Source organism: Drosophila takahashii, chromosome 2R (assembly GCF_030179915.1).
Source record: "Drosophila takahashii strain IR98-3 E-12201 chromosome 2R, DtakHiC1v2, whole genome shotgun sequence".
Classification (NCBI taxonomy): Eukaryota; Metazoa; Arthropoda; class Insecta; order Diptera; family Drosophilidae; genus Drosophila; species Drosophila takahashii.
The window spans coordinates 22,685,885-22,699,103 of record NC_091679.1 but is presented as its reverse complement, the minus strand read 5'-3'; the positions used below and the strand labels follow the sequence as shown (position 1 = coordinate 22,699,103).

The 13,219-nt window shown below is 39.3% G+C and overlaps 1 protein-coding gene across 4 annotated transcripts in view; it reads right to left on the bottom strand.

The window, feature by feature from the left end:
• Galphao (G protein alpha o subunit) overlaps nt 1-12,971 on the bottom strand; it is a 32,928-nt gene extending 19,957 nt beyond the window's left edge. Inside the window, exons 1-4 of one of the 4 annotated variants that reach the window (XM_017150570.3) lie at nt 12,847-12,971; nt 11,202-11,468; nt 313-497; nt 57-217 (exon numbers count right to left, since the gene is read on the bottom strand). In XM_017150570.3, the coding sequence (XP_017006059.1) occupies nt 57-217; nt 313-497; nt 11,202-11,319 (464 nt within the window). In that variant the 5' untranslated portion in view covers nt 11,320-11,468; nt 12,847-12,971. Of the gene's footprint in view, nt 1-56; nt 218-312; nt 498-3,425; nt 3,914-11,201; nt 11,469-12,662 lie in introns of those variants that run through there. The other 3 variants (XM_017150568.3, XM_017150569.3, XM_017150571.3) reach the window with 3 other exon arrangements.
• Nucleotides 12,972-13,219: the final 248 nt, after the last annotated feature.

Sequence of the window (13,219 nt, the reverse complement as noted above, 5' to 3'; positions counted from 1 at the left end):
ATTCATTCAAGCGGCTGAATGTATTTGCGCAAATGATACGATGGCTGTGTACTCACTATTTAGCGGAATCGTTCAGTTGGTATTCGTTGCTGCGCGAGAAGCACTCCTGGACACCGGCATCCTGCCAGAGGCGTTTCATGGCGGCCAGCAGCTCCTCCGAGAAGGGTTCGGTGTCGTGCATCCGCTGGCACACGTCGAACACCATCTTGGCATCGCTCTGCGGGGTGGAGCGCGGCCGGGAAATGTGCGGAAAATGGAAAACCGGGGTTAGTGCCTTTGGACCGACTGAATGGAGACTCATTGGGGACTTACCTCCCGCTCGTTATTGCTGTACTGAATACTTAGGTTTGGCATCGCGCGCAATATTGCAACTAATGATTGTATTGTGTTGCTGTAGACAACCGGTCGATATTGTTTAAAGTCCTCCGCAGTGAAGCCGCTCTCGTGAATGATTTTCATCTGTTTGACTATTGTGCTCTTGCCCGATTCACCGGCACCTAGAAATGGAGAAAAAGAATCGAGTTAGAGATAAGCATACACACAGATATGTGTGCAATGTACATGGGGTCTTTATGCGTCTGGTTATGCGGTTATCGGCGCCGACAAAAGATCTTAGAGGGTTGCAAATATTTATGCTGCGTTTAGTTCTCGAGCACTAAATGTCTGTGCTTTGTATTCCTCAAGTAGGGCTTAATGGCCTTTGAGCCACCCACCCACATCGTGATTATCATTATCATTATCATCGTCATCATCGTCGTCAATGTATCATCTTGAGATGCCGTCGGCAAAAAGAAATGAGAAAAACGCAAAAGGGGGGTTGGGATGGGGGCAGAACTATAAATGGCAAACAAAGGATTAATTGTTTGGCCCTGGTCATCTGGCGACTATATAGACTCCTTATTTCTCGTCTCTGGCCGCTTTGAAGGATTTGCAAGCTGCAATTTTAGCAGAATTTCCATCCAATTGAATGCAATTTGTTAATTGAGTGTCTGCTGAAGGGGGTTTTGTGATAAACGAGATAATCGAGATAGCTGAGAGCTCGGCTGGAAAATTGCTTAGGCTAGCTGTCCTTGGGCAAATGGCATAATTTGATAAATGGTAATTTCATTTGGCTATTTTTTGCTGCCCACTAAAGTTCAATCATCTTTAAGACTTAAATAAAACGCCATTTGTGGCTATAATAAATTACTATGTCTATCATTTCTTCTTACATCTTGTGATAATGCTATTATAATTTATCAACATTTGAATAAATTCCCCAATAAGTAAAATTCTTCAAATTAATTTAATAATTTTATTGGATTTTCGCATTTAATATTATTAAGATGATACAAAGATCTGAAAGTATTATGTATTTTGCCTATCAATGAATGCTTAATATAAATAAGTTTTTCTAATTTCTTGGTTTTTTCTTTAAAACCATGAATTGAAGTAATGAGTTCATTGTCCACCACTTGAAGCGTTTCACACATCTTTATAAAAATTTTAAAATAATCTGCGGAAAGAACTCCACCCAGAAAAAAGCTAGAAATTGTTTAGATTTTGAAAACTCAAGAGCAGCGAACAGGGAAATTTCGCTCTTTTGTTTATAGAGGTAATCGGGGGACTGAGTAGGCACCTGAGATTAATGTTTTGTTTGTGTGGAAATCGAAGGCAAAGTGCTTAAATTTAATGCCTCCGTGGATTGCAGGAAAACAAAAGATTCGGGAAACAGAGAGGGGCATAGATCGCGCGTACGTGTTGCTCTGATTATTATTATGAATTCTTGGATGCGCACGGCAGAATCAGAACAATCTTTTTAAATAAACATTTCCAGTACTCTGGGGCACCACACACACGCAGTGGGTGTTGCCTGAAAGTGAACATTTTATTCTGAAACACACGCAAAACTGTCAGAAATTGAAATCTTCTCCCCCTGCCAAACATTTTCAGCCGAGTCCGAGCAAAAGAGGAAATTAAATGAAATACACGAAATGTAAACAGCGAAATGGGGCTGTAGGTGGAATATGCAGCCGGAGATGAGAGCTACTGAAAAGCGTATGAAAATATGGAAATTACTCATTTGCCCAGCAGAACGAGAAGCGAAATGCTATTTTCCTACATTTTCCGCCTTGATTAACAGACCAAATTTGGTAAATGCTCTATATATTTTTGCTCGGCACGAGGAAAATTCGCAGAGGTTATTTATGCCGATGCAATGTCTATTTTTCATTTCTCTGAATGCCTTCCAGCGGACTTGTTTATTATGCCCGCTTATCACAAATCGGAATCCAATGGCAATTACAATCAACTGCAATATATTATTGCACATATGCGCACACTATTTTCCCCGACTCTTACACACACACCCTGCATTCGATTCGCCCGCAAACAACTGACCTTGAACTTTCCAATTGATACATAAAAATATTATTGTGATTATTAAATTTATGGCAATTCACTGTCGCTCTAAGCAACAACCAAGCGTAGAGAGTAAAGAGTCGAGAGGGAACTGTGCCAAGAAAATGGAAGCACAACTTGCAGTTCCTATGCCAACAATCGATATAGAGTAGTTAAATAATTGATACAATAACTAAAGAGTCAAGTTCCTTGGGAATTATTTATGGATTGGCATAAGTACAAATCAGGATGACTTTCGCATTTAAGAATGTTTGTTTATGCTATGTTTTCTTGCTTTAATAAAGAATGAATCGAAATGTTTGTTACATGCTGAGTCCAAATGTATAAAGGAACTTTGGTGTTTTTCCGTTACTTCCGGAATTCCTAGATCGGATAATAAAACAAATATAAATATTAAACGGGTAATAAAACTTCAAACTTCATTCTGGTTGAGAGAAATCAGCCGGAAATGCTAGAGATTTACACATTTTTATGTTATTGTTTATATTTTTTAAGGTTACATTTATATGAGGCTGTTTCTAAAATGTTTTTTTTTTTAGTGAGTAAAAATAGTTTTCTCCATAGATCTAACTTTGAATCAGTAGAGATTTAGATAAGTTTAGAGATTTAAATATATTTAAAGTTTATTGTTCATATTTTTGATAAGGAGAGATTTACACGAGGCTTTTTCTAAAATGTTTTCTAATTAAGTGTGTAAAAATAGGTTCCTTCATAGGACTACCCGTGAATCTTAATTTCATTTACTAATTCTATATTTTTTGTCTTAAAGGCAGAACTTTTAAGTGAACAAGAAAAAGGGGACCTTAGAGGGTCCTGTTTGTACCAGAAATAGCATCTGTTAAAGGCCAAGGCTGCTCAGCTGACGAAACATAATGCCGTGCGCCGTTCTAAGGACATTTCAGGGGCTGTAATGAGCCGCCAGGGCAGCCGCTAAGTATGCTATACTAATTTTAGCCGGGCCGCGAATTAAATATTCACGTGCTCTTGGCTCCCTGGGAAAACTCGGAAAACGCGGAGAAACTCACCCAGCAGCAGGAGTTTAATGTCCTTTGCCGCCTGTATGCCATCCTCCTTGAGATTGCGCTCGATGAGGCGACTCCTGGCGGCTGCGGCTCGCTCCTCGGCAGACTGTGCGCAGCCCATGGTGCGTATTGCCTCGACGCAAAACGTTTTGAAGGTCGTTTGGTATCGGCCAACTCAATGGCCGACTACGTTGCCAGCGAAGAAAACCAGGTGTACAACGTGGGGGTATTCGAAGGCTGGGGATCTAGATCTAACTAACTTTGCTATCCGAGGTATTCGACCTTGTCACTTTACTTGAACTTTCAGTTTGATTTTTCAATTATCCTTTGGCTGTTTTCAATCACTTTCTGTTCACTTTTGTCGGTTTTCCGGGTTTTTCTATAAGTTTTTGGCTCACACTGTAATATAATGTAATATTATGTCACCCAACAATTCAGTTTTGTTTTCATCTGCGCATTTTGTTTTGATCCCCAGCAAAGGATTCTCAAGGATACGCGATTTGACCGCTAACGGTAAAGTCCAATTCTAAACTGAAAAATTCGCGTGTCCAAGAGCAAGGAAATTTGTTACTCGCTTCTGGCGAATGCGGGAAATTTTGTTGTCTTTGGCTAGGAAAAACTAGAAACCAAGAGAGGAAGAGCGAAAGCAGCGAATGGAAAAGCTCTAGGCGAGGGCTTTGCTGAGCCAAGGAAAAATGTGTAATTAAGGAGCGTGTTTTTCATTAACCAAAACTCGAAATGCGTACAAATATGGCCAAAAATCAATAATTTACGTTAACAAATTGAACTTTTTTTTCTTTTTGCGGCTAGCTTATTTTTTTTTTTTAATATTTAATATTTTGTTTTGATTTTTATACACATAATTAGGAGCTCCTTTATTGTTGAAAACTAACTTTATTTTTTAATCTTATTTTTTTCGCGCTGTCTTACAAGTGGCCATAAACAAGAGAGAGGGAGTGAGAGAGAGCTGGAAAATGGGCACATGCTGACGCAAGGAGGCGATTTTTTGTTGTTTCAGCCAAATAAGAAAAGCACAAACAAAACTTTTCTTTTGTACACTTGGCAGCTATTTGTTTTTGTATTCCAGCAGGCCAAAATGATTCATGCGTTTATCCAAAAAAAAAGGGGGAGAAAATGGGGAAAGAACTTTTGCAAAGTCCCATATTTAAGCGCCAAACTGAATTGTTGCTAAGACTTTCAATTAACACTTTAATTATTACATATTTTTTTACATATTCCACACTTTATTTTAGCGTTTTTTTAATGCGTTAAGAACTTTAATTTAAAGGTTTTAGCTCTCTTTTGTGCGAGTTTTCTGGAGAGCTGGCCGAATTCAACTGAACTAACGGAACTGTGTGCCTGGATGCGCTGGAAGTGCGCTCTCTCTTTCGTTTTTTTTGGTGCCGCCCAAAGAGGCGAGCTTTCTCAGTATACGCGAAAGCTCAGAGAAAGAACGAGAGTGGAAGAGAAAGCGCCGGCGCTTGCGCCACTGGAAAATCGAAGAGTCAAAATAACGAGTCTGCGCAGGACGAAATCAACGAGTGGCCGCGAGACAAGGACAACCCCCAAAACAACGAGTGCGCCCACGCGATTTTCGTTTTTTTTCATTTTCAATTTCCTTTTTTTTGAGCAACTTAAAGTAGCTTTGCAGTTTAAATGGAGAATGCCATTGCTACCCTCCTCGCACACAATTAAGTCGACGGCTTTAGAACTTTGCCACGTTTATGGGCCAAGCCAAAGCGCATTAGCACAAACCAGTTGGCCAGCACCAACGGCAGGATCCTTATTGCCCTCTCACTCTGCGCCCCTTTCCCTACACAACGGTACAGCGGAAAATCGAGGGAAATCACCATTAGATAAAACAATCGCATTGATTCGATTGATGGGATTCTGTCGACGCGAACTTTGATTGAATGGTTCAATGGTTCGAATACCTGCATCTGAAAATCGAGATTATGAGTAAATCAATTAACGGTCCCATAAAAAAAAGCCATTGTGCCTCAATTAAGGAATTGACTTGGCCATCAACGGGCGAAACGCAAGCAATTATTTATGCTTAATTGTACAGTAGAGCCCGGTTGCCATGAATTTATGGCCAACGCTAATGGATTGTACGCTTAGTTAGGATGGGGAACTCCGTACGAAACATAGCCAATTTTTAGTGCCCTAATCAGCATGTAACATATTATTGTAATTTAAGACAAGATTGAACGCTATAGTCGGGTGCCCCAACTATCAGATACCCGTTACTCAGCTAAAGGAAGTACGAGGGAGATGGAGATATAAAACTTTGATTGGGGATAACTTTTTCACGAATGGTCCGAATTTCGATAGGTATAAAATAAACGCAACAAAATTGCATTTATACTTCTCCGAAATCTTTAAAAAAGTGGGCGCTGAACACATTTGCAAATCGTGTGTGGGCGATTGTGTGCGTTAGAGGAGGCTCGGCTGAAATAAACTTGCGCTGCGTAGGAAGCCCAAGAATATGTGTGGGTAATCCCAACTTTTTAGCCTTTGTAGTTTCCGAGATCTCAGCGTTCATACGGACGGACAAACAGACAGACGGACAGACGGACAGACGGACATGGCTATATTCATTCGCCTAGTGATCCTGATCAAGAATATAGTTACATAGTTTTACCCGAAGACTATAAAAATCACAAGCAAAAAAGTAGTGTACAAGAAAGTGTAGGTTATAAAACAATTTTTTTTTCATTCAGCTATCAAAATAGCATAACTTTTACTGTGGCGACGTCATGTACATGATATAGATGTCCGATATTTCTTCAATTAAAACCGAAATTAAGACTCGTTCCGACTTATGTACGTTACGATAGCTTTAATACTCAGAGACTAGTTCGGTTAGAAACGGACAGACGGACATGGCTAGATCGACTAGTTTCCGTTTCGTATTACAACCCGTCTACTTTGATACAAATTTCGTTACTTGGAATTCGTCAGTCCAAAAATGCATCTTGTAAATGCATGGCTATTATAATTATCGCTCTAATCCAATTTCCATTAATTTAAACATCAATTGACAAGGTAATGCATATTATCCAAGAAATGGTGCATTTGTCTCTCAAATTACCGAGAATTTCTGGAATATGCAATGTTTCTTGGCCAACTGATATCACTTTACCTTGAACACTCATCAACCAGCCAATTAAGTGCTGACATCCTGATTCTGAACCATTGACAAGGGGCCATCCGGATGTATTCCGGGTAAAGCCTGATTTTCCGAGAAATACTTACCCCACCGCCTTCAGACCGTCCAATGTTCGTTAAAGGCGGCGATAATTACCTCCACGTTCCCGTGTCAAAGAGTTCAGGGAAACGGGCAATGTGACTTTAGACGAGCAAATGGCGTGACAAAAACAAAATGTCAAAAAAAGGGAAAATTGAAAGTGCACGAAGTGCACGGAGAAATAAAATCGGAAACAGGAAAACTTTTAAAAATGTGTGAGTGAAACTTAAGGTATATATTTTTGTCATTTCAATACACTCAATTATATTCATGTCACAAAGAGTAGTCCTTAAAATCTTTTAATATTAATAACTATATTGTAACTTTATACTTTGACTTAATAGGGAATCTGCAAAATTTTTGATGCGACTAAAAACATATGTATATTGCCTCGTGTAAAATGTTTTGAACTCAAAAGGGAACCTCTGTTTTCACCTCGATGCCCCTAACGAGCTTAATTAAATTATCACTGTGCGAATATGGACCAAAACGATGGAAGTACAGAAAAAAAACAATGAATGGGCAAATGAAATTATTGAATGAATTGGGATCGAGCAGCAGAGGGTGAACTACATATACTTTATGGGGCGAGGGGCAGCGAGAGGACAGGAACCGCAAACCGCAGCCAACGACAAACGGCAAACAAATTGACAACTTTTTTATTTTTTGTTTTATATCACGCGAACTCTTCGGCTCTTTGGAATAAATGACAGACAGCGGCAAAGTGGAGCACTTGTGCACTTGTCTGAAACAATCTGCACCACCCCCCAAACAAACCATCCATCCAGCCATTGCCATTTTCCATTTTCTGTGGCCTTTTACGGGTTGCAGGTCGCGGGGCCTTTTGGCACTCGGGCGACACTTGACTCGGCTCAATTAGGTTCGATTTGTGTTGTATTTGGCGTCTTTTATAGTTTATTTAACGAGCCTGTTTACTGGCATTTTGTGGCCCGTTTGGCTCCGAGAGTTTGGAGAAACGGGTCTCAACTTAATTGCTTTGTTACATTTGCTTGGTGCTGCAGATTGCGCGGGTCATCGACAGCTTATGTTGATTTGCCATTAAATAATATTCATTCGAATATTAGAGTATATTTTATTCGATTAGAAGATAATAAAAAATAATGAAATACATAATGGTTCACCATAACTTTTTTAGGGTAAGCACCCGAACATTATACTCTGCCCCCGTTTAACTGAACTAAACGTTTTTTGTAATGAGTCAGCCTTAATACTTTTAAGGAATTTAAGCATATGGTATTGCCCAAAGTTTTAAATCGAATGACTTCCGCTTTTTGTTAAACATTTCCGATCGGTCTTTCCATTGGTCTTTAATCTGAAATGTATTTATTGTACTTTTTCATGTCAATAACTTTTTTAATGCGCCAAAGAAATTCGCAAGGTCACAATGCTTCCAACTCTTTCATTCCCTTAAGTGAAACTCCGCTGTTATCAATAACTAATTCCTGGACGCTCCCGCTTTCTGATAGCATACAAAATATTTTATCATCGGTGAGATAAAACTAATTCCTGTTAAAGTTTAGAAAAGGTGACAGTATCCTTATCTCTAAGTTTAACTAACTGTCATTAGGAAACCTAATTAGTGTTGGAATTTAATTCTTATTTTTCCAAGAACGAGTACAGTACCTTAGAAACTGCTTCCGTTCTTTCCTAAAGCGAAGAAGATATGTAAATATACATATATTTTATCGTCATTTTTATCTTTAGAACTTTAGTTCGGTTCAGACTGCAATTGTTTTTTCATTGTCTTATGTAGCCATATCACTCACCACAAGGGCCCACAAAGTGGCAAACAAACGAGCATCGAACGCTTCCTCAATAACCTTTGGCTTGAAAATTATGCCTCAAGTGGCAGTTTCTTCAAACTTCCGCCAGGGGGCGCCACACGAGAGGCACAGTGCTGTTGCAAAGTATGCAGCCACACCCAGGACATGTACACGTTTCCTTTCACTCCCTTCCGTCCTGTGCCGTCCATTGTTTCGTTAGTGTTTCCTGGCCGCCATTCGATGCTTCCGCCTGCCATTCGTCTGTGGAGAACACCCTGCTACCCAGTTTTGCCCAGCAACCTCCTCCCCATTCAATGGGCCTTGTTGCAACATGGCTGCAATCCACTCCTCGCCACTCGACTCGGCTCCTTGTTGCTTGTTAGGGCGTTTAAAAGTTTTGCCTGATTGCACAGAACAACAGCGAGTAACTGTGGGCGAAGTAATGCGCCTACACAGAGATTATGGGCTAGACACCCAAAGAGAATTCGGAAGAAACTAAAATAAAATTAGCCACAAATAAAGTTTTCCATTTGTTTCTGACGGGTTTTATCGTCCTATTAAAGCTTAAGTTTTTCCAGTTTTGAATAATTCTTTATAACCCTTTTTCTTGTCCACATGGTAAACAGAAACTAAGCTTTGAACTCGTTTTTCTAGGCTTAAACTCTACTTTTAGTTTAACATGCGGACGAGAAACCGGACATTTATTGTATACCATCAAGCATGGTAGACATGGTTAGAAGCTCTATACAAGGGTATTTAATCAATTCTTGCTGTAAATAGTAAAGGAAAGTTCCAAACCAAATGTGACTTTTTCAGAGATGCTTTCCGAACCCTGTAAGAGATTCTTCTTTGTGTACGTGTTTTAGCACCATGTTTGTTTGGGATGTTAAAGTGAAAGAGAAATTCCCGGGTATGTTGCAGCTTTGTCCTTTTCCCGCCTGGCCGCCTGCATCCTTTTCTCTTTTTTGGGGGCGAGTAAAAGTCAATAGGATTAACTGACATTTCAATGTCAGTGGCGCAACCAGGTTAACAAACACTCTGTCGCCCAAAACCATAAAAACCATGGAGCACCCTTGTCGCCCACTGCCTGTCACACACGTGCAATTGTTTCAATGTCTGCATGCGTCGATTGCCTTCATTCCTTGGCGCATGCAGACGCACTTGGCCAAAATCTAAGGCTAAGGCTAAGGCTGCGGCTGCAGTCGCAGATGCACTTGACAATGAGATTGGCGCTGCATCAGAGAACAGAGATGAGAGACATCTTGGGACACTGTATTTAACGCCACTCTCAACCGTGTTATTAGGATATTTTAAATAAATTTTGTGCACCAAGATTGAACAAATCTTAAGAGAACCTATCAATCTTTAAACAACATAAATTAAACTAAATATTAAAATTATCTGAATAAATATACGATTTTTTTTAATTTTTGTTGATAAGCGCAAAACAATATTTTCGCAAGTTTTCTAATTATCGAAATAGGAAATTCTTCACATTTTTTTATCAGCAATGGAAATAACCAGCGTATAGGACTTTTTGGATTACTCAATAAGAAATGTCTAATGTTCGATTTCAAGACCCAATTAACTTTAAAATTGTTCTCACCAAGGTATATATTTAAAACATGTGTATTTCCAGGTAAATTTGTTGTTTTTTTCAAAACCCTATGGTACCTATCCCATCACTACCGCTTCGAGTGGAACTGAGCCACTTGAATTGAGGCGAGGGATTCACGAACCACATGGCTCCTCGAAAGTGTTTAGTTTTCACACTCGGCTGCCGTGGAGGCAGATGCAACTGTTGCTGCTGCCATTGTTCTTGAGTTTGCTGCCCAGTGGATTAGAAGTCCATTTTATTTTGGGATAACCATTCCATAAGCAACACCCGAAAAGTTGACCCAAATTACTTCAAAGTTGCCATGGCCAAAAAGACACACTAAGAATAGTTTTGTCATGGAATCGATGCATCATTGGTTAAATAAAATGGAATAACCTTGAGTGCGTTTTTTGTAAGCCAACATGTCATACCGCGAAATTTTAACAGCATGTTAGCTACCATTGGAAAAGCATTTAAAGCTTATCAAAAAATAACTATTTGTTGAGGAAGTTGAAGAACAACTGATAAAAGTTTAACTAAATTGAATATTCGGAATACCAACAAATTTTAAGGAAAGCAATGGGAATAATGTAAAGTTGACTAAGTATATCTAATAATATAGGGACTGTAGCTGTGATAACATGTATTATGCAAATTCTTGCTTTTTAATATAACTCCCTTAATAGCTTGATATTTTTTAATAAAACCACAACAATCTACCTTGTAAACGATTTTTTTTTGTTTTATATATATTTCAAGTTGTGTTGAGTTCCAATTGGTAACATATCCAACCTGTTTTTAAGAAAGCAAAATTCATTTTTAGCCTGCAATATGGTTAAAATTTCGATGAGTTATCTTAACTCTAAATTGAAAACCAATTTAGGCCTGCTAAAAACCTAAAGATCAGGTGATGGAAAACACTACTCATATCCAGTATTTCCGCCGTTTTTCCCAATAAATATCTCCCTATCTATCGACGCAACCGAAAATACAATTCTCCAGCGCATTCACTCAAGTGCTTTGGAAACCGACCGCCGATAAACCAGCCATTTCCCCCGAAATAGAACAATAAAATCGAGTGGAAAGGTAAACGTGGAGCAGAATTTCCACTTCCGGTGAGGAAAAACCATGGGGAAAAGTGCACTTACCTAGCAGCAGGAGCTTGATGTCCTTGGCCGCCTGGATGCCGTCCTCCTTCAGATTCTTCTCAATCTGTTTGGATCGCTGTATGGCGGCGCGTTCTTCGGCGGATGTTGTGCAGCCCATTGTGTTTGGGTTTGGATTCTGATTTGGTTTCGAATTGGGATTTGGATTTACACGGGGGCTCTGTGCGGTTTATGGGTTTTTCTTTTCCAATTTTCCTGGACTTCTTTTCTTTTTATCTTATTTGCTTATGTACAGTTTTACGGTTTCAACTGAAATGGAATATTGAACCCATCAACAATAACAAATGCACGGGTCAACGAGTGATTCACAGGGAACAATCGATAAAGGGAACCAATGAAAACCAAGGCTGTTTACTTTATACAGCCGTGTTCAAAATAAATGTGGTGATTTTTATAGAATTAAAAGAAGCCAAATATCGTTAAAGGAAAACCCTGGAAAGCTCTATTGCTTAAATGATGTAGTCATTTTTAAAAAATGTTAGCTATCTCTGGCTATCTTTTTTTAAGTAGTTTTAAATCGTTTAAATCGAAGAACTTCAAATATTTTGTACACGGCTGTAGATTAATAACAAATAAATATGAAAATAATTTAATTCTGAGTTCATAATAAAAGTATTTTTGAGATTTTGCTAGCATATAACAATAAGTTCTTTCCCTGTAACGCGTTAAGCAAGGACTAGGCCTTATTTTGTGGCCACCACTGTATGTCCAATAGGGCGCGCACTGTTTCAATTATGTTGTTTTTGGTTTTTATCAGCAGACGCAAAGTAAAAATAAAAGCATTGATAGCCAGCTAATTTGCATATGGAGCATGTTTGTGATATCTATACAAAATTCATCAATCGTGCTGATAAGATAAATCCATCCGATAATGCTGGATCCCGATAAGGGACGGTAATTTATCATGTAAGTGAATTAGTCTGGAGGCCAAAAATTCATATACTTAAGCTTAGTTTTTGGATTAGGAATGGTTTTATTGTTTGTTTTAGTTTTTACACAATTAATTAGTTAACTGATTTCGGCATCACTTTTTGGGTTTATTTTTTACGTTTTTTATTTCAGCTTTTTCGGTTTTTTTCTTCCTTTTTTGTTATATTTGCTGTGTGTATGTATTAAGCGTGGGCGTAGGCGCTAAAAAAGCGCCGGCTATTTGGAAAAAGGCGGTGGGCTGTTCTGGAGTTTTCCTTCGAGCGATTCTCTTGGAATATTAAATTATGCAAAAAATAATGCCGTTTTTATGCAAACTGTTAACCATTTCGGATGAATAAATTTTCATTTAGTTTGTCGCTTTTCCACTCACACACTCGCACGCGCACTCACTCACACGCACGCACTACGCACTCTCACGCGCTGCACACGCCACACCCCCCGCCCACTGGGCCGCCGCCACCCACCACCCCCCGAGTTTTCCTTTTTTCTTCTTTTTTTCAGCTTCACATTTACCACCGCCTAGTTTTCCAGTCGTATACACACCGCTCAAAAGTATGTGCGTGTGAGTGTGCCTCTGTTTCAGCTCAATGTGTGTGTGCAGGAGGCTCTCTTTTGCGCTGCCTTTTCTTATTGGTTCCGTTCGTTTTGCGCTCCTTTTTCGCGACGCGGTTGTTAATGCACCGATCGTGATGTTTACCGTTGCACTTGCACTTGTATTTTTGGCCGCAGTGATATTGTAAATTGCACTTTTCTAGTGTGCGAAAATTTAGCTGCTCTCTCTCGCTTCGTCCGCTCTTTCAAACTGCTCAGAAACCAACGCGAACAGCTGTTGGCGGCGGCGGTGCGCAGCACTGGTCGCGGCGGGGGTGGGCCCTGACCAACACTGGCCTCAACAGCTGCTATAAAAGGAGCTTAAAAAATATTGATTTAGATATTCTTAAAAATAAACTGTTTTAATTTGTTGTTTAATTTTATTTTACCGCATTTTTTTCTTCCCTTGCCAAAAGTTTCTTAATTTCATAATTATAAATAAATATTTTAAAAAATGTGTATGGTCATTGTTAAGAAAT